The 22432-nt window shown below is 41.2% G+C and overlaps 1 protein-coding gene across 2 annotated transcripts in view; it reads right to left on the bottom strand.

The window, feature by feature from the left end:
- Nucleotides 1–22432, bottom strand: part of MED14 (mediator complex subunit 14) — a 160653-nt gene that overhangs the window by 9407 nt on the left and 128814 nt on the right. For both annotated transcript variants that reach the window (XM_032219528.1, XM_032219529.1), the window contains exon 25: nt 5182–5364. In XM_032219528.1, the coding sequence (XP_032075419.1) occupies nt 5182–5364 (183 nt within the window). The remainder of the gene's footprint in view (nt 1–5181; nt 5365–22432) is intronic.

Below are 22432 nucleotides of genomic sequence, written 5' to 3'. Positions count from 1 at the left end.
TCATCCAAATATACGATAACGCCCTTGTAGAGGTGGTCATGCAAAACCTCATTAATTAACTGCATGAAGACTGCAGGTGCCCCCTGCAGGCCAAATGGCATTACACGGAACTGGAAACAACCCAGGGGGCAGTTGAAAGCAGTTTTCCACTCATCTCCCTCCTTAATCCGGACCCTATAGTATGCCTCCCGTAAGTCCAGTTTAGTAAAAATGCGGCCCTTCCCCAGCTGGGCCAGCATATCCTTCATCAGAGGCAAAGGGTAGAGATTTTGGGATGAGATCGAATTAAGATTTTTAAAATTCACACAAAGACGAAGAGAGCCATCTTTCTTTTCTCTGAATAGTGCAGGGGCAGCCACCTTAGGTCTGGCTGATTCAATGAAGCCCCTCTCTCAAGTTCTTGTCAATAAACTTCCTCATCTCCTCCATCTCCCTGGGTGACATAGAATATATTTGGGGTTTTGGAAGCGCTACCCCAGGCAACATCTTGATGGTGCAATCAGTGGGCCTGTGGGGTGGAAGCTTATTGGAAGATTTTTCACTAAAAACTACTCTCATCATAACCAAGATGCTCCGATCCGCCCCCATCCCCGTAGACCCTCCCCCCTCTCCCATGGCCTCCATTCTTCCCGGCAGGCCGCACATACCATTCATTCTAGGACGAGAGGCGGGTCTGGGCCCCCATCCACTTCTGCTTCTGAATTCAGTGGAGGGGGCCCCAGGCCACACTCTCAGTCCTCTCATGTATACCACTCAAGCACTCTCCTCATACATACCCCACTGTAATCATTAAAACATACAAAATACAATAATATAAAATTGGTTCATTCACCTTCATTCACACAACACACACTCCACCAACAGGATAACGCAGATCTTAGTTCTGCCCAGTGGTTCACGCAAGCTAGAAACTAAAAATGGTGCAGGACGGAGAGTTCCTCATTCTCTCTTCCCTCCTGCAAGTCCGGAAGGTGCAAAAAAGGGGTCCAAAAGGTCCAGAGTCTGGGGTGGCTGAAACGGCTAAAGAGAGGAGGGGGGGCGCTAAATCCCCGCCCGCGTCTTCACTGTTTTCCGTCGTCTCCTTCCGTCGAGGGCATGTAACACAGACAAGCCGCAGAAGCTGCCAGCATGCCAAGAGATCTTCATAATCACTGCAACGGTGGTAATTGTTCGAAGGGTAAAACGGAGGAAAAAAGGTGAAAAAGGCTCCAGCCGGGACCAAAAATGGCGGCCGCTGAGGGAGGTATTCGCCCAATCCCCAGGGGTACCGCTTACCCGGACTAGCAGCGCCGAAAGTAAGATGGTCCAAAGAATGGTGCTGTCTGAGGCGGTACTCCTGGGACAGCAGCAGATGATGGCGGCCGCAGCAAGAGGGGCCAGATGCAAAGACCCAGGAGCCGAGATCAAAGCAGGCCAAGGGTCGGGCAACGAGGAGCCCCGCAGCGGCGACGGCAGGATAGAAGGCCACGCCAAGAAGGAAGGAGGGGGGCGCCAGAGAAAACCAGCCGCCCAGTCCCGACATACATTGTTGTAGAACTCACCACCCCCTTCACGGAACAAAGCACAAACCGCCGCGCCGGCACAGCCTGGCACAAGTCCAACAGCTCCCCACGGCAGCGGGGCTGAGATCGTCGCCATCTGTGCAACGCCATCGCCGAGCAGAGCAGGAGCCACCGAGGGCAGCAACACTGTCCAGGAGCCGCCCGCAAGCGGCACCCCCCCCCCAGCTAGTTGCCTCCCTGGATCGTCTGAAAGTTGGTCTCTTGCAAGAACCCCTTTTTCGCAATGTCCGAGGTCTTAGTCCCATAAGCTTTGCTCGTTTTGTTTTCATAAGCCGAAACGGTAAAGCTTGGCAGCCATTTCCCATCCTTGTGCATGCGTGTTTTCATCAATGGGACAGCGAATAAAGTTCCTCGGGGGAAGAGAAATGAATTTCAGGATGAGACCTTGTCTCACTGTCTGTAGGAGCCAAGAGTCTGTCGTGGTTAATTCCCATTGGGAGGTGAGCTACTGAAGTCACCCCCTGAGGGGAGGCAGCCTCTGGTGGTCACTTGTTCTTACGGAAGGGCCTCTGGGATGCCCCTCCTCGATTTGGTCTGCAATAGGGGTACTGTTGCCTGCCTCTATCCCGAAAGGACTGTCTGTCCTGAGACTGATCGGGAGGTTGGGAGAATGGTCTGTGAAAGGTGGAAGTATTAAATGATGAGCAGTCGCATGAAAGGACTGCCTCCTAAAATAAGGCTGATTCTTCCTCTCCTGCTTTTTGTTACTGGTAGGGAGGACCTTCCTCTTGTCCTTAGATTCGACCAGAACTGAATCTAATGCCTCCCCAAATAGTTTGTCTCCCTTGAAGGGAGTTGCAGCTAGCTCCCATTTCGATTTCACATTGACTTGCCAATGGCGAAGCCAGAGAAGGCGTTGAGACATTACATTAGACTCCAGAGCTCTAGACGTGAATTTTGCCACATTTAGGGATGTGTCCACTGAATACTGGGCTGCTGCAATGATCTTATTCACGTCTTGGCACAGACATGTGTCCTCTGCTAGTAACTTAGACTGTAATTCTCGTAACCAGAGAATAAAAGGCCTAGTAAAAAGAAGGCAAAAGTAGAGGCCTTAATGGCCCAGGCTGCCACTTGGTGGGTCTTGTGGCAAATCTTCTCCACCTTCCTATCTTCTGTTTTGAGACCTTCCATGAGGTTTTCTGGAAGAACTGAATTAGAGGTCAAGGAAGTGACCAGAGGGTCTACAGAGGGCAATTTTAAGATGTTCTCTAAATTTGACTCCACTGAGTAGTTTCTTATCTCCCCCACCAGGGGCAGCCAGGGAACCAGGCTGGATCCACTGGCATTGTACTACATCCATAAACAGTTCAGGCACAGGAACGAGCTCCTGAGCTGCGGCCTGTGCCTTAAACATGCTGTCTCTGGGGTTGGAGCATACACCCTCCCTCCCCCAACAGCTGTTCCATGCACAGAATCATTTGTGAATAAAATATTTTGGATCCTTAACATGCAATGGTGTTCTCCATTGTGAATGTGCTATTACACATATTGATCAAGCAGCAATGCTTTGTATGCTATCAGTGATCTCACCTGCTATTAGATAAGCTTCTCAATTACTGTATAACAAAAGCTCTGGCTTTTATGACGTGATCTAAATTATTTAGCTGAAAAACATGGAAACTTGTAACAAATCAAACTTCTCAAATATTTGAGGACTATTTTTCAGACATCCCAAATGATGTAGTTTGGAATGAAAATGAAGTAAGGGAAAGATTTCTTTTAAAAAAACACCCTTTTAGAATTCCTTCACTTCATTTTATAGTGATTTATGGTACTGTGTTGAAGGAAAAAATAATGCTAGAAAAAGGCCTAAGAAAAACCTGAAAAGAAAGCCACAAATGCTATTAATGGAATATTGAAAAATAATAAGGTGCAAGAACAGAGAGAAGTAAACCAAGGTGTGATTTACCAATGGAATGGCTATGTAGTTGTATGCATACTTTGCTATGTCCACATGATCCCTCTATTTCATGAGCTGCACTGGTTGTATCTTTCCATATTCAAATCAAAGATGACTATATAGTCATCATCTATATAGTCAACATGGCCTAAGGCCAGGTTGTTTGAAAATCACCTATCTCTCATGGTTTCTACAAATCTGGTGAATGCTGTCAGGTTGATACACACCAGCTTCCTTTGATTAAACAATGCCATCTATTTAGACCCAGTAAATATGCTTTTGCTGGTGCAGCACCTGCGGTCTGATATGAGATTTCTTCTGAAATTCATGTAGATCCCACTCTGTTGGCATTTCATAAGGCCCTAAAACTGTCTGATTGTTCTCCCAGGCTGTGGGTTAGAATGGATGAAGCCTCTTGTTGGATGTGTTTTTGTATATGTATTTATATTAAGTGAGCAATTCCTTTGTTTTGTTTCATATTATGTTTAATTGCTTAATATATTGTAAGCCAGCCAGAATCATAAGTGCAAATTATATAATATATATTCAAAGTCTGCATCTACATCTAACAAGGATGTTACTATTTTCTATTATAATGGAAAAGATAGCAAGAGTGAATGCAAAAACTAAAAAAAGAAATTAATTTGTTAACAATGCCTGGGAATGTATTTGGCAAAATTTTAATTCAAAGGACAGGAGGTGATAATGAAAAAAACTTGAGAAAAGGAATAAGGCTTTATATAAGGCAGGAAGTGTGCATAACAAATTTATGCTCTTTAGCAAATTACTGAAAAATATACAAATGTGGCAATGGAAATTCATTGTATATCTTTTGATTTAGAAAACGTCTATGATAATGTGAATTGGTGTGGATTATTAAATGTTTTGCATTAATATGTAATTAAAGACTGGCTGCCGAGTGTGCTAATATGATAATACAATGGAAATAAAACCTGAGTTAGAATAGATGGAATGTTTAGCAAATGATTCTACACTAAAAAAATAAGTTTGTGTGATGTTCCCTTAATATGCCTAATATATTTATAGAAAATTGGTGGTTAGAAGTTAGTTGGGGATATAGTTAGCATATGTGTGTTTATATGCAGATGAATGACATCACTGGCTGAATCATTTCCAGCAAATGATTTCCAGGCCTGTACAATGCAACAACAAAAATATGGCTCAAACATGAATCTGAAAATTACTGTATAAAAGTCCAAGGAAATTGTATTTGACAGAGAAAATTGAATAACAAAATACAGGCTATATATAAATGGCAAAAACTAGAGCAAATAGTGTAATTTGATAGAATCATTACTTGAAGATGGAAAAATAAACAGAGAAATTTCAGGGAAAATGAAATAGAAAAGCTTTGGGAATTATATGGTCTACTGCAATGAATCAATGTTTGTCAAAGGAAATGAAAATGATTGTAACAGCATGCTTCTGCCTATTGGAAGTGAAAGATGGGTACATCATGAGAAACACATACCTTTGAACTTGCTTATATTTCAATAGGAAGACTAGGCTAAGTTATTTGGAATTGCCTAACGAGTCAATAAATAACGTTCCACCAGCCTTTTATTAATTCTATTACTATGGACATTAGCAAGAGAATTGATGTGGGTTGTAAAGAAATATTGAGTATGATTGAATTGTTACTTCTTTTAATGCAACAGATAGCTGTTTATGCAACCAGCTATTGCTCATACTTACTTGTTCCTGCTCGTGGTGAATGAGATGCATCTGGTATTGGAGAATGTAAGGAAGGATTGGCTGGTGACATTCCAGGCATACGTGTTGCTGTAGAGGGACCAGAAACCTGAGGTGAACCTGGCCAATTCCCGGCACGTTGACTGGGTGACATCATTGTGTATGGTGAACTAGGATCTATTGTGCCTGTGAAAATTTCAACATCTTAAAAACAGTTTTCTCAGAGATATGGTAAAAGAATTGAGAAACTACAAGAATATCAGAATGGTATAGCCATAGTCTATCTGAACCTGAGTACCAAATACAATAAAATCTCTTGCCTTGCCTGCTTTCACTGTATCATAGTCAAGAGGAAGTCATTGGGAGTACCCATTTCAATTAACTGCAATTTGTCACACGACATATGAATTAGGAATTTAGGTTTGTTTAAAACTATGTTTTACTGAAAAAGCTAGGAGAAAAGTAAGCTACAAGTTACACTGGACAACAAAGATTTTGCTTCCTGAACACTTTTGGGTCATTAATCACTAAAATTTTTGGCCATTAATCACTAAAATATATTGTAATGTAACTTAGTTTATAGAAATCTTCTGTTTTTACACAATGGCAACGTACCCCTTTAGGATTGACAATTTGTAAACCAATATTTGAGACCTGAATGCTGCTGTGTGAAGGAACGGACTCTTATCATTTGCTCTAGGCTCCTCCTGACATACAGTTCGAAAGTGTGCAAACATGAATAGATAAATAGGTACCACTTCAGTGGGCTCATTAATGGAGATATCAAAAGAGCCCCAACTGCATGTTCCCTGGACAATGGCAATGTCACTAGTTAATCCCATCACCCAAGAAGCTCCTGGGTGCTTCCAACACAACAACAACAGTGCGTGCTGGCTATGCTCGAGACATGAAAGCAACTTACAAAAACATGGAACTGTTGTTGAAGCACAACAAGTACACCAATAACAACTGGAATATTTGGGGAGATCTGAAAGTAGTGGCTCTACTTTCAAACCTCTAAAGATTTCACCAGGTTGTTGGAACAATGGAAACTATAATCTATCAATACTGGCTGACTACTGTTGGACATTGTAGTGAGATGCATCAGACATTGAGTACAAACAAAAATCAGCAGCAAAACATTTTTAGCCCTGTTGAACTTATGAAGCATGTTGGAAATATGTGATTATTAGATTGTAGTTATTAAAAGTTAATTTCATGTTTCTCAGGATTCCTATGTGATGCAGTCATTTTGAAATTATATTTGTGTTCAGTTTGAAGGGGTCTACCATAATCACAAATGTTTTTCTGGAAACAAAACCTTTGGGGGGGGAAATGTTATCCAGGATTGTTATCTGATCTTAATGAAAACAAACCAGGGACGTGCAGTCACTAGAGGCAGGGGAGGCGGGGCCTCACCAGTCTCCCCAGGAAAAGGAAAGAATTTTAAAGAATTTTTTTAAAAATAATTAAAGCCAAGGTAGTTGCTACCAGACTCCAAGTCACAGTGGCTTGGTGTCTGCTTAATGTTAATTATAGGAGGAGGCGAGAGAACTAGGGGCCTCCTTTGCATAAGGAATTTTTCGCCTTTTAAAAGTTAAGCAAGGGTTAAAAAGCGAAAAATTTTGTATGCAAAGGAGGCACTGATTCTCCCGCCTCCTGATCTGGGAGCAGCGAATCATGCCTCGTTGCACTTGAGCACGCTTACGTTGGGTGGGTTATTTCAGAGGGCGCACTTCAGAGGAGAAAGGAGTGGGGGAGAAGGAGGAGGCTCGCTCTTCACCCCTCCCCAACCTTCTCGGGGTCCAGATTCCCTTTGCTGCAAGCCTTGCAGTCTCTTGCATCCCAAAGGTGGGTGGGTATGGGAGCTTTGGTAGCCCCAATTCTTCTCGGGGGGGGGGGTCTCCTGGGGCTGCTGGCTAGAGACTCCCAAGGAGTGACCCCTTCCCTCCTAGCGACCCCTTCCCTCCCATCTCCACTTTACCCGGAAAAGAGAGGAAAGGGGCAGCGGCAGGGACGTTCTTGCCGCTGTGTCCCAACAGGCAAGGAGTCTCACGTTTATGTCCGCCATAAACGCGAGACGCCTGGCTTGTTGGACACAGCGGTGGCAGGGGGAGGAATGGGCTGGGTGGACTGGCTGGCTGGGGAGGGGGGAGCCCTTTAAAGCCCTGCTGTCGTGTTTGGAGAAAGCCCCAGCGCTAGGAAGGCTTCCAACAGTCCGGCGAGGGTGACTACAACTGCCAGCGTTCCTCACGGGGTGTTTGTCCCGCTCAGAGCGCTACCTGTTCGCCTTTCCAAAGCCATCTTGCCAGGCAGGCAGTGGGTGTTTAGCTAACCAAGTAACCGACTGGAGCTCCATTGGATGAGGAAGAAGCATCGCTGCTACTTGCTTACCCCCTTGCTTGGCAACTTTGGGTTCCCTTGGACAAGAGCTTTGGAAACAAACTGCCAAGGGAAGGCAGAAGACTGGAAACGAGGCGAAGGAAGAAGTGGGGGAAAGAAGTGGCGAGTAGAAAGGGGAAGTGGTCCAAGGGAGATGAGGCATCTCTGGAGGGTGGGATCCTGCCTCTTGCGGTCCTCAGAGGCGTCTGAAAATCTGGATCTCCAGGTCAGTTCTTCTGGTGGATTCGAGCCATGGAGATCCAGCAGATCGCCCCGAAGGGTGGCGAAGACCCTCCAGGGATAGAACGGAATGGATATTAATCCTTAGAGCCCAGTCTGGTTAGGCGGCCACCGGGAGAAGTCTGGGGGAGATCTTTCTGAAGCAGGGAGAAGAAATCGGCTGTGTAGGTTTGGGGAGCCTCTGAGGCGCCTGAAGAGCCCCGCAACTTGTATGGCTGGTGGTGGGAGACCGGCTGAGAGAGAAGCGCCTAGCATCGGTGGAGGGGGAGGTGGCTGAGGTGGGAAGGCAGATAGGGAGAAGGGGGTTTCTCCTAACATGCCGGGCATTTGGCTCTCCAGTAGTGACGTGAGGTGAGCTTCATGGCCGCTGAGGGTCCCACTCGATGGCGGACGGTGCCGGGACTTTAAAGTCCTGCCGCCGGGGCCCTGCCGCCACTTTAGAGCCCTGCCACCGCATCCTGGCACCGTCTGTCATAGAGCAGGTCACGGTCCCGCTCTATGGCGGACATGGCACCGGGGCTTTGGCGGGGCTTTTGCGCTTGCCTCACCAGCCATGAAGCTCACTGCACGTCACTGAAACAAACGAACTGTTTGGACATTACATCAGTGTTCCAACATAACATAAAATTATGGACTCATTTTCAGTACATCTATTTCACTTTCCTGCAATTTAACATGGCAAATGGAGAGCCACATTCGTCTATGTTGGCAACAAATCAAGAGGAGTCTGGTAGCACCTTTTCTAACTGACTAACACCTTTGATTAAAAGGCAGAAGCCTTTGTGACTTGCAGCTGATGTAATACATATGATGAAGTGAGCTGCAGCACGTAAAAACTTATGCCTTTTAATCAAATGTGTTAGTTAGAAAAGGTGTTACCAGTCTCCTGATTTTTCACAATTTATTATTAAAAATCACAATAACATTGCATTTATTTTTAATTAGGTTATCTGAATATGTAACTATCAAAATGTGTTTTATATTCTCTTTCAGGCAAGTTACAGTGTTAGAATTGTATATAGATAGTCCTCGACTTATGACCACAATTTGAGCCCAAAATTTCTGTTGCTAAATGAAACATTTGTGAAATGTGAAATTGTTAAAATTTGTTAAATTTTGCCCCATTTTATGACTTTTCTTGCCACCATTGTTAAATGAATCACTGCAGTTGTTGTTAGAAACATGGTTATTAAGTGAATCTGACTTCCCCATTGCTTGTCAGAAGGTCACAAAAGTGGATTGCGTGATGCCAGGACACTGCAACCAAAATATGAGCCACTTGCCAAGCATCTGAATTTTGATCATGTGATCTTGGGGGTGCTGCAATGGTCATAAGTGTGAAAAACAGTCATAAGTCCCTTTTCAGTGCTGTTGTAACTTTGAACTGTTGTAAGTTGAGGACTACCTGTACTAGTCATAGATGTTGGCTATAACAATAAACTGCATACATATGAAAATAGAAGCAGATGCTTTCAATCTCATCTTTGTTGACTGGGAAAAAAACAAGGTTTTGTAGATAACATTAAAAAAAAACCAGGCAAATTGAATTTAGTATACATTAATCTTCTATCTCCTTGTAACTTTGTCAGAACAGGGGACAAGAGGAAAGTTTTGATAAGGCCTATTCCCATAAGAGATAGGGGGCATGATGACTCAGCAGTTAGACACTGAGCTTGCCAGCTGGAAAGCTGACAGACTGGGTTCAAGATCTGAGCACTGTGTGAGTTGCAACTCCTAAAGTTGTGATGGTAAGGAAGTGGGGGAAATGCATTCCATACATACTTTAGACCAGAGTCGGATCTCAGATTACTACAGCAGACTTGGGGGGGGGGGGGGCACGTCATTGGGGAATGTGATTTATGACACAGACTGAGGGGAGGGAAGGAACAGGGGTAAAGTTCGAAGAAGCCTCATATCTGATTGCAAAAAGGCCTTGCCAAAATAAATGCTCCTAATAAATGGCTAATTTTCTTTTGAAATTTGGCTTGAAAGTTGTGAATTAATTAGGGCATTTTTTGGAAACCTGACAGTGAGCTCCTGTTACTTACTGACCTAGGCTTCCTAAGAGCATGACACAAACTCATGGTCCTGACAAAAAAACCCTTCATTAATTTACTGTGAATTCTGCTCATTCACATACAGCAAAGTCTGTCTATCTATCTATCTATCTATCTATCTATCTATCTATCTATCTATCTATCTATATATATATATATATATATATACACACACACACACACATACATACACACACACACACACACACACATATACATACATACACACACATACATATATACATATACACACACACACATACACACACACACATACACACACACATACATACACACACACACACACATACATATACATACATACACACACATACATACATACATACATATACACACACACACATACACACACATACATACACACAAACAAATACAGTGGGGCAAAGAAGTATTTAGTCAGCCACCAATTGTGCAGGTTCTCCCACTTAAAAAGATGAAAGAGCCCTGCAATAGTCATCATAGGTAGACCTCAACTATGAGAAACAAAAAGAGAAAACAATCATATTGGCTGATTTGCAAAGAATTTTTTTGCTCCAGTGTGTGTGTGTGTGTGTGTTTGTGTGTACGTACATACGTACATACGTACATACATACATATAATACTGTAGAAAGTGTATCAGTTGGTTACAAAAGACTTTTGAGCATCTCTTCAACAGTCATCAACCATAACACAGCACAACATAATGCAAAAAAAATTTTTTCGAGAGCTGTTTTGGTTATTCCACGTAATCTTTAAGTTTTTTGGTGCGCTGAATCCGAAAATGACCTCCATTTTCCCATAGGACATCACGTTTCCTGACAATTTAGGTAACTATGTTAAATAAGGCAATACCTCAAAATAAATGGAAATAGACTTATAAAATTAAAGTTTTATTACAATATTTTCATGAAAATCCTTTTTTGAACTGAAATGAGTTCACCTACACACACTAAACTCGATTCTTCTTCCTTGTGAGGCTCCTCTTGGTGCATTTACACTTGTGAGTAGCATCTGGAAAGTCTCTCTGAAGCATCCAACAGTAGTCTGCCATCATTGTAATGCTCGATTTTCCCTGGTATCTCCTTCCATCTTTTTAATGTCTTGGTGGAATCATTCAACTTGTTCCTCACACACAGCTCCCAAATTTTCAGGAAAGTAAAGCTTGAAATACTTTCAACATTCTTCCGACGATCTTTTTGTAGTGAGGATCTTTGTTATTACCTAAAAGTTTCTGTACGATTTCTTTAAACACAAACCACCCTTCTTTTTGAGGATCCGTCATGGTATTGACAAACTCTTGATCAACTATAAGCCTTCTAATGTCTGGTCCGACGAACACACCTTCCTTCAATTTTTCCTGTGACAGGCATGGAAATTTGGTGACCAAGTATTTGAAGCATTTTCCATCTCTTGGAAGTGATTTTACGAATTGCTTCATCAATCCCTATTTTATGTGGAGAGGTGGTAGAAGAACTTTATAAGAAGGTACCAAAGTTTCTTGGAGGACATTTTTTTCACCAACTATTAGCACCCTTGGCTGCCAACTCTTCTTGGTCAAGTGATTTTGTCGGTCTTGACTCTCCCATAGACACAGAAAAGAAGTGTATTTGGTATACCCAGCTTGTTTGTTGCCCCAGCAGCATGCACAAGACGTTCAAGTCCCCACACACTTGCCAACCATGGTCTTCATATTTAAGTTTACGAAGAACCAATTCCAAGTTCTTGTAGGTTTTCCTTCAATGTACAGAATGACTTACAGGTATGGAAACGTAAAAACCATTATGGAGTAAAACTACTTTGAGACTTCTTTTTGAAGAATCTATATACATTGTTATTATTATCCCTCCTTTATTTGACTGTGTCCTTTATCATAACATTTCCCCCCTAATAAACAAAATTTAACTAAATTTAACTTAGTTCTTTTTTATTAACCTTTATATATAACCAACAAATTTCTAATCTTCCTTTCATAGGTACCATTCAATATTCGTATCCAATTATTACTTATAGCAATACACATGTATACATTATTATCAGTATCAATTATTTATTTAACTATATCTATTGTCACTAAATTTCACTAAGTTTAACTAGTTTTAGATTATACCCTTTCATCTATCAACTTGTATCTTTCTAGTAGCAAAACAATCTCATGTCTTCTGCCATTTGTGGTATCAGTCCTCTAATCATCTCCTTAATCAAATTTGTATGGACTCCTCTTTGCAACTCATTGCTTATTAAGTCTCTCATGTAGTATCAATGCCCTTCTTCTGTTTCCTTAATCAGCTTATCTTTAATTGTCAGTGGTGTTTTCAACGATGTTGCTAACAAAATTTTTCTCTTTAAATCCATAAATTCTTTTATTTTTTCTTCTTCTGTACCTTACCATCTGGGGTAGAGTTCTCCTCCATTTAATTCCTCTTTCCGTATTCCACTCTTTCCATTTCCAGACACAAACCAATCACCATAGGTATCGGCGGATTTAATTTCTTTGTAGTCAATTTTCTCTTCGGTTTTTAGAACTCTGACATCCACTTTTTCCTCTTGATAAACATCTCCAACTTCTTCATCATATTTTACTGTTAGATGCTCTAGATTTTCCAACTTCTTCTCCGTCCTCTCAAATGTGTTTGATTATTTCTGAATTTCTAACAATATCTTTTGCAAACTTAAAGTTTCTTTCTGCTGTTGAGATTGGGCCATTATCTCAAGCTGACAAACACTGCTGCTCTGGTTTGGAAGGTTTTTACAAGATTAAGCATAAATTCACAATAAGGTCTTATTTTCACTTTTTTCTGGTTAAAGATACACTATAAAGTGTAAGAGCCGAGATGGCGCAGTGGTTAAATGCAGCACTGCAGGCTACTGCTAGATCAGCAGTTCAGCGGTTCAAATCTCACCGGATCAGGGTTGACTCAGCCTTCCATCCTTCCGAGGTGGGTAAAATGAGGACCCAGATTGTTGGGGGCAATATGCTGACTCTCTGTAAACCGCTTAGAGAGGGCTGAAAGCCCTATGAAGCGGTATATAAGTCTACTGCTATTGCTATTGCTATAAAGGAACATCTGTATGCTTTTCTTCTTATCACTCTCTATAGACAAAACAGTGAGACCTTGAAGTGCCAAGAGATAATGTGGTCTGGTACACCATGCAGGCGATATACATGTAATAAACATTTTAGCCAAGGTTTTAGCCGACGGGATTTTGGAACATGGAACAAAGTGAACTTCTTTGGAAAAAAAGTCTGTAATGACCCAAATAACAGTATTTCCTTGACTTTCAGGTAATTCAACAATGAAATCCATAGAAATTTCTTTCCACAGTGCCTCCGGACGGGCCACGCCCTGGCGTTTCCCTGGTGGGCGCTTCGCAGCAGCACATGTGGGGCAACTGGCCACATAGGACTCAATCTCCTTCTTCAATGACGGCCACCAAAATTGTCTTTTAATGAGATGCAGAGTTTTCACAAATCCAAAATGGCCTGCCATGCGTGAGTCATGGGCCTGTTGCAGAACCAAAGTTCTAATGGCAGCAGGAACATACAATTTAGCTCCTATCCAAGGTAGACAGCCTTTCATGGTACACTCATTGGAATGCTGTTTAAACCATTCATCGGATTCAAGGTTTTCCTTGAGTTTGGAGACGAGGTCCTTTGTGACCTCAAAATTTGAACTGCTGTGGCTTCTGGTGACCACCGGAGCAGCAAGATTCTTCGCTGGGATGACTGGGTGAACCACGCTGAGCTTCGAGCTGTTGTATTGAGGGAGACTAGATAGAGCATCTGCCATAAAGTTCTCCCCCCCTGGGATATACTTTAAAGTGAAATCGAACCTGTTAAAATGTTCTGCCCATCTCATCTCTTTGGGGAATAATTTTCGGGGAGTTTTTAACGCCTTCAAATTCTTATGGTCAGTCCACACCTTAAAAGGGTGTTTTGCTCCCTCCAAGAAATGTTGCCAGGTCATCAAAGCCCACCTGACTGCAAAAGCCTCCTTTTCCCCTATAGCCCATCGTCTCTCTGTCTTAGTCAGCTTTCGAGAGGTGTAAGCGTAAGGTTGTAGCTTTCCATCAGCATTTGTTTGTAGCAATACTGCCCCCACTGCAACGTCACTTGCATCCGCCTGGACCACAAATGGCAAATCCATGTCTGGGTTTTTCAAAGCAGGTTCAGCTGCAAATAGTCGTTTAAGTTTTTCAAATGCGGCTTGACATTCAATAGTCCAATTTAAGGGCTTTCCTGGTCTAGGTTTGGCCTCCCCTTTTGATTTCAGGAGGTTTGTAATAGGGAGGGCGATGCTAGCGAACGAGGGAATAAATTGATGATAAAAATTTGCAAATCCCAAAAAACTTTGCAACTATTTGCGGGTGTAGGGGGGTGCCCACTCAGTGACAGCTTGGACCTTTGCGGAGTCCATCTCGATGCCATCATGGGAGATGCGATACCCAAGGTAGTCAATTTTTTCCTGATGAAATTCACACTTAAACAATTTCGCATATAGCTCTGCTGCCCAGAGTTTTTTTAGCACTGAGCAGACCAGTTTCACGTGTTCTTCACATGTTTCTGTGTAAATAAGGATGTCATCAAGATAGACCATCATGCCTTTGTAGAGGTGGTCATGCCAAACGTCATTAATCAATTGCATGAAAACAGCTGGCACCCCCTGTAGGCCAAATGGCAGTATCTGGAATTGAAAACAACCAAGAGGGCAGTTGAACGCAGTCTTCCACTCGTCACCCTCCTTAATTCTGACTCTGTAATAGGCCTCCCACAGGTCTAATTTCGTGAAAATTCTTCCTTTACCCAACTGGGCTAGCATGTCCTTCATTAGCGGTAACGGGTAGAGATTCTGAATAGAGATAGTGTTCAGATTTTTATAATTGACCACCAAGCGGAAGGAGCCATCTTTCTTTTCTCTGAACATAACAGGGGCAGCCACCCGGGGCCTAGCAGGCTCAATGAAACCTCTCTGCCAATTTTTGTCAATAAACCTCCTTAACTCATCCATTTCACGAGGGGTCATTGAATAAATCTAAGGTTTTGGAAGTTTGACTCTGGGAAGGATATCAATGCTGCAATCAGTGGCACGGTGGGAGGGCAATTTATCAGATGATTTTTCACTGAAAACATCTTTCAGGTCCCAATATTCTTTTGGGATTTTTTCCTCCCCTTCGATTTTTTCTTGCCCCCTGGCTGCTAGTTTGGGGTCAATGTTACACTGTTTGGGAGCCTCCCCCTCTCCTTTAGGGTGTGTAGCCGAACAGTTACTCCACTTGGGAGCCTCCCCCTCTCCTTCAGGGGGTGTAGCAGATCAGATGCGTATCCACCCTTTCCTCCAATTGATGTGTGGATTCCACTTACGCAGCCAGAGTAAGCCCAATATAAGAGGCCAATCCATTCCTGGGGCCACAATAAAACTTATTGACTCTTGGTGAGTTCCCATCCACATGTCTATTGGCTCAGTCACAAAATGGGCCGGACTCCCTCCAGCTATCGAGTCATCCAACTGGCAAAAAGGAATAGGGACCTTCAAGGTTTTTAGTCTTAGGCCAAATTTTTCCACTACTTCGGGGCTAACGATGCAACATTAGCAACCCGAATCTAAAAGAGCCAGCATATTTTCTTGCACTCCAGTAGAGGGCACTTTAAGTTTCACTGGGATAGTCATGGGCCCCGATCGGGAGCTTACTAGATGATCATCATGTGTTTCGGTTTCACTTTCCTCCGACGAAGAGGGTGATTCCTCTCCCCCGGGGTAGGGTGGGATTTGGGACGAGCCTCCAATGCCTTCATGGCGGTCTCCCTGTTCCCCCCAGGCAGTTTCTCTGGCCTTCTCTCCCCCCTAATTGAGGGCCTTGGGCTCAGTTTGGGGATGAGAAATCTGGGTTTGCTTGCAGAGCCACTTTTCCCTTCATTTGGAGCTCCTTGGGGGGATTTTGGTGGGGTAGCCTTCTCTCTTCCACTATCTTCGCTATAATTGTCATGGACTAAATCACTTCCCATCTCCACAGCCAAGTCATAGCAGAGTTGTAATTTGGGGGGGGGGTCCCCCTGTTTACACAGTTCTTGTTTCCCTGGTCAAGGGATGTAAATTTAGCTTTTGTTTGTAGCTCCGTGAGCGGATCATCAAAGTATTTATTCAAAGCAGCCATAAATTTTTTATAGTCTCTCGGTGGGTGGGGGGGGGTCAGCATCATGCGGAGCCTCCATCCCAACGGCTGCCTTACTTCCCCAAGGCTTAGCAAGTTTTCTTACCTAGCCTTCTTCAATGAAAAATACGTTTCCAAACTGTTGCATGAAATTCCACAGCTGCCTGAGGAAGGAGCATAAATCGTTTGATTGTCCCCCGGCCTCTCTCAGGCAGAGAAATCTGTCCGCTTCTTTTCCAGGGTCACAACTGGAATGTTTCCTTTTCTAAGCCTCTGCAAATTGTTTCACGAGGCTCTCATTATTCTCCCCCTGGTCGCTGCCTTGCTGGGACATGTTCCAAGGTTTTTTTTTGGAGGAATTGGGTGCATTCCCCTCGGTAGTTATCAGCTCCGGGATGTATGCGTGTCTGAGACCTCGCTTAATGTCAAGGCTGCTTCACTCAGTAACCAAGAAAGAAACCCGTCAACTCCATTTTGCAGAATTAAGAGTACTTTTACTGGTCATAAGTAGATAGTAGCTAAGCAAAGCGAGGTCTGATGCAAAAGCGCACGTAATCATAGATATCAATATGTGACCCAACCCCCTCCCCCTGGTAACCTTAGTCCATAGTCCAATCAGTACACTCCACAGGTGTCATGTGGGAGACATCTTCAAAAAACATCATCAGGCTGGTATGCCGGATAGTTAGTCTGGGCGGCAAATCCTTTATCTGCAGCATGTGCAGTAGATGGTGAGAACATATCCCTTTATTCAGTCTCTCCAGTGCTGACACTTCCCCACCCACAAACAATGCCCCCCCTCCGTGTTTCAATGGCAGCCAAAAGCAAGCAGCAAAACAAAGGCTGACACCAGAATAATCATTGAGGAAATTAAAAGTGTTTTGTTTCCAATACACAAACCACCAGCTTCCGAGTAACAGTGTCATCTTTCCCTCTGTTGTTACAATTTTCATTGTTGCTTTTTATATCTTTTTTTATTCCAAGTTTAAATAAAAGTGAAATTCTTGAATGAAATAGAGAAGAAAAAGGGAAAAACACACACAGTAATGAAGAAGGAGAATTTTAGTCCATAGGTTGCAAAAAATAACAATGAAAAAAGAAGAAAACTTAATCCCTTCAGTTTAAAAGGCTTGTATAAATTCTATCCATGAAAATAACATTTAAAAAGTAAGATAACCCACTGTCCAAAACCATTCAAAGCTTATTTCTTCTATTCTCACATTTAAATTAACTTTTTTATAGGCACTCTCTTTTAAAAGGGTAAAAATTCCCCACCATCTGGAAACACTTTCTCTTTCCTTATCCTTCCGTTTTGGAGCCGCCCCGACTTCATCAGCCTAATGGCTGGATTTTTTGTTGCCTGCTTGAAGAACTTCTCTTGGATCGATCAGGGACTTTGCAATGTCCCTGAGATCAGCAAGACGTATTCTTCCTGTTCACCATCTCTGAGGGACGGTTAAAGTCCGATTGGATCACCCAGTGGCAAAAGTATTGGCTGTGGTCTCGGAGCATTGAGACTGCACGTCTGTATCTTTGTGATGTTGGCTCCTACAGCAAAGTCTTTCAAGGGAGGATTTACAGTGACAGACCTTATCTAGTGTGGAGAGCTGCCAGGCTGATATCTACAAAAGTTGGCAAGGCCGGCAGATCAACAAAATTTACTGCATTAATTCATGGATTGCCAGACAGAGACAACTACCAAGAGATATTGTAATCTATTTTGTCACAAGGAAAACAAGGAACAGGATATTACAAGCGACCTATAAAAAACAATTGCAGGTTGCAGGTCAGGAGCTGATAGTATTGAAGGAAATTCACCCTACAATGTTGAGATCTAGAAAGGATTATGTATTTCTAATGGATGAACTCAGAAATCGCCAGCTACGGTATAGATGGGAGGTCCAAGCCAGATTGGTGGTGAACTACTTAGGACAAAGATATCGTCTTAATTCAGTTTGGAAGGCAAGAGATTTTTACAGCAATGTATCAAAGGCTGGATACCCTCCATCTCCAGGACCCAGAGGAAGAAAAGAAGCAGGGGAGGCTAGACAGGAAGATATCCAGGTACAAGAAGGTGCTGCTCAAGCCCTGAACTTACTTGAGGAGACAGAAGGAATTATGGAACAAAGACAAACCCGAGCGGCTACCAAACGTAAAGAACAAGAATTAAAGATGCAACAAGCTCAGACAACGATACAAGAAACTACAAACACAAATACAGAAGCTAGACCAAAGATGAAATTCCAGCAGGATTTCCAGGTGGCTCTTAAAAAGCTTCAGGGGGTTGAAGATGACAATTAAATTTTTAACCTGGAACGTTAATAGTTTAAACTTACCACAAGAAAGGAAAAAAATATTCCACTATTTGAAACAATTTAAAAATGATGTAATTTGCTTGCAAGAAACACATGAACAAATAACCAGAAATATTTGATGAATGCAAGATTGGGACTACATTTTGTGGCATCTGCTCTGGAGAAGAAAAATGGTATAGTTATATACTTAGAGGATTTAAAGGCTGAATTAATTCAAGCAGATCCTCAAGGAAGATATATTGCAATTGAACTATTAATAGAAGGAAAGAAAACACTCTTAACAGGAGTATATGCTCCCAATCAACAACAAGAAAAATTTTATAAGTTGCTCCATACTAAATTAATACAATGGGATTATAGATCGTGTATATTGTTGCGTGACTGGAATGGAGTATTGGCCACCAAGAAAGATAAGAAGGGACTTTTGCAAAATACTCAAACACAAGCAAGATTGCCTAAATCTTTCTTTGACATGATGGATGATATGGAATTAAGAGACATTTGGCGAGAACCGAATGTTAAAGAATAGGACTTTACATTCTTTTCTGATAGGCAACAATCCTTCTCTAGGATTGATTTTATATTAATTACAAATGATTTTCTTTCTAGGGTGAAGAAGACGAAGATATGCCCAAGAACCCTAACAGACCATAACCCAGTTTGGATGGAACTGAAACATGGAGAGGGATCTAGGAGGTCTTGGAGACTAAATGAAATTTTATTTAGATATGAGAGAAAGGTCATAGAATGCAAAAAAACTATTGAAAGAATATTTTGCTCTTAACATGAATAAGGGAACATCTATGGAAATGGATTGGGATGCAAGTAAAGCATATATGAGAGGTGTTTTAATAAACTTGAATAACCTATATAGACGCAGACAGGAGGAAAAACGAAGGGAATTAGAAGAGGAGATAAAAAAGAAAGAGCAGGGGCTAATATCTAATCCAGATGATAAGAAGACAAAAGAGGCAATTACTTTATTGTGAGCGCAATTCAACATGTTGATGTCAGATCAAGTAGCAACTAACCTGCTATATGCTAAATATAATACTTTTTGCAATGCAAATAAACCAGGCAGATGGTTAGCATATATGCTAAGGAAAAAACAAAAATCTCGTACTATAGAGAAAATAGAATACACAGATAAGGAAACCTATCAACAGGATAGGGTTTTTTTAGAATTTTATATGAGACTGTACGCTGGTGATAAAATACAAGGTTTAGAAATAGATAGATATTTGGAGAAAGAAAAAATCCCCATAGTTACAGATGAGCAAAGGAAAAGACTGAATCAACCGATAACCACGGAGAAAATTCTTCTGGTAACTAAGCAGTTAAAAGTTGGGAAGGCCCCTGGTACAGATGGATTGACAGCAGTTTATTATAAAAATTTACAATTAGAAATGGTAGAACCAGTTAAGGAACTATTTAATAAAATTCAACTGGAGGGAAGGGTACCACCATCTTGGAGAACAGCCTTTATTTCCCTGATTCCGAAAGAAGATCAAGATCACACTCAGCCAAAAAACTATAGGCCTATATCACTACTTAATACAGATTATAAAATTTTTGCTAAAATACTAGCAAATAGGTTGATGTTAGTTATACAACAAATGATTCACAATGATCAATCTGGTTTCATACAGGGGAGACAAATGAAAAGTAATGTAAAACAAATTGTTAATATATTGGAGTATTTGGGGAAGAATAACCAAGTCTCCACAGTGCTTATATTCTTGGATGTGGAGAAAGCATTTGATCGAGTGAATTGGCAATTTCTAATGAAAATAATACAAAAGATGCAGCTTGAAGAGTACTTTACACAATCTATCAAGGCAATATACCAGAAACAAACAGCACAAATTATAGTTAATGGTAGCCTAACAGAATCCTTTAAAATTGAAAAAGGAACAAGACAGGTGTGTCCCCTATCTCCATTATTGTTTATCTCAACTTTGGAGTTATTGCTGAATAGAATACGTGGGTCAGATGACCTACAGGGAATTAAGATTAGGCATTACGAATACAAAGTACGAGCATTAGTGGATGACTTGGTTGTAACTTTAACACAACTGGGGAAATCAGTTATAGGTTTAATGAACATAATTAATCAATATGGTCAAGTATCTGGGTTCAAAATAAATCTAGGGAAAACAAAGATGATAGTTAAAAATATGACTACAAATCAAAGAGAAGAACTAGAAAGAGTAACAGGATAGTAAAAAAGGTTAAATGTTTAGGAGTTTATATTACAACCTTAAATGGGAAATTATATAAGTATAATTATGAACCATTATGGCATAAATACAGACAGAGATGAATAAATAGAAAATATTACAATTGTCTTTGTTGGGAAGGATAGCAGCAGTAAAAATGAATGTTTTGCCTAAGTTTCTATTTCTTTTTCAAATGATACCAATACTCAAAAAAGATGCAAATTTGGAAGAATGGCAGAAAGGTATTAATAACTTTGTTTGGGCAGGAAAGAAACCGAGAATAAAACTTAAAATAATACAAGATATACGTGAAAGAGGAGGTTTGAAAATGCCCAACTTAAAATTATACTATGAAGCAGTAGTTTTATCAACAATGAGTGATTGGATCAACTTAACAGAGGATAGAATATTGAATATTGAGGGATATGATCTGGTATACGGTTGGCATGCTTGTTTAATATATGACAAGAAGGTGGACAAGATTTTTAAAAGCCATATTTTAAGGAATGCTCTACTGCGTGCCTGGAAAAAATATCAATATAAATTAAATGATAAGATACCTATGTGGGCAGTACCCAGACACGCGATAGAGAATGTAAATATAGAACAAAAACAGGATGTTATCACATTCAGAGAGCTTCTTAACATAGAAAGTGGTGTACCACAGTTAAAGTCTTTGAATGTACTAAAGATGAAAGGGTAATTCAAATCTGGTTTCAGTATGGACAGTTACAGGCTAGATGGAAAAAAGACCAGAAAATTGGTATCATGCAAAATGAGGATAATTTGGTAAAACAAATTAGGGACCAGAGGTTGTATAATATATTGATAGAAACAGATTCTGAAACAGAGTTAGTTAAAGACTGTACGATAAAATGGGCACAAAACTTTGAAGAACCAATAATGATGGAAACATGGGAAAAGATTTGGGTAAGAAATGTAAAATTTACGCAAGCCCAAAACTTGAGAGAGAATTTTTATAAGATGTTTTATAGATGGCATTTAGATCCCAAAAAGTTAGCTTGTATGTACCCGAATTTACAATTTAAATGCTGGAGATGTGATTGTGCTGATGCTACGTATTATCATGTATGGTGGACTTGTAAAAAAATTAAAGCATTTTGGATAAAAATATGGTGGATTATACAAAATATTCTTAAAAAGAGGATAAAGTTCACCCCTCAGTTGTTCTTGTTAGGTATAATCACAGACTGTATAGTTATAGAGACTGATTTGATTCTGAACTTAACAATGGCAGCAAGATTGTTGATGGCACAGTACTGGAAGAAGGAAGAATTGCCTACTATTCAAGAATGGATGTTAAAAGTAATAAACTTAGCAGAGATGGCCAAAATCTCAGCATACTTGAAGGACCATTTAGATGAGAAATACAAGTTGGAATGGAGAAGATGGATTGACTATATCCAAATAAATATCGGATTAAGAAATTTCAGTTAGTTTATGAATGAATGAACAAGGAATGTTATAATTTACTTAAAGCTAGCTAGGAGTTAAAGTACAAGAGAAGGTAGGATGCTAAAGTTAGTTAGCTTATGTTAGTGTATGATTGTTAAATGTTTATACCCTGTATTTTGCTCTGGGAGGTTGGGGGGAGGGAGGGTTGGAGAGGGGGCAGGGTTGGGGTGGAGGGAGGGTAGGGAAAATTTATTAAAACTCTTTAATAAAAAAAAAGTTGGCAAGGAGTCTCGGAGAGTCACGAGTCAATTAAGCGAACTATTGTCTCCTGCAACTCCATTCCCCTTTAGTTCCTCTTTTATTTCCGCTTGGAGTGGTTATTCATTGTCCACCTGTAACCTTACTCCCAAGTTAACCCATGTTCTTTAGCTGTTCCCTTCATGTGGCAACTCTGCACATGCACACACTGGGAATAGG

The sequence above is a fragment of the Thamnophis elegans genome, chromosome 6 (genome assembly GCF_009769535.1).
Source record: "Thamnophis elegans isolate rThaEle1 chromosome 6, rThaEle1.pri, whole genome shotgun sequence".
In the NCBI taxonomy this organism is placed as follows: Eukaryota; Metazoa; Chordata; class Lepidosauria; order Squamata; family Colubridae; genus Thamnophis; species Thamnophis elegans.
Note: the sequence above shows the minus strand (reverse complement) of the source record. Positions and strands in the feature narration are given on the sequence as shown.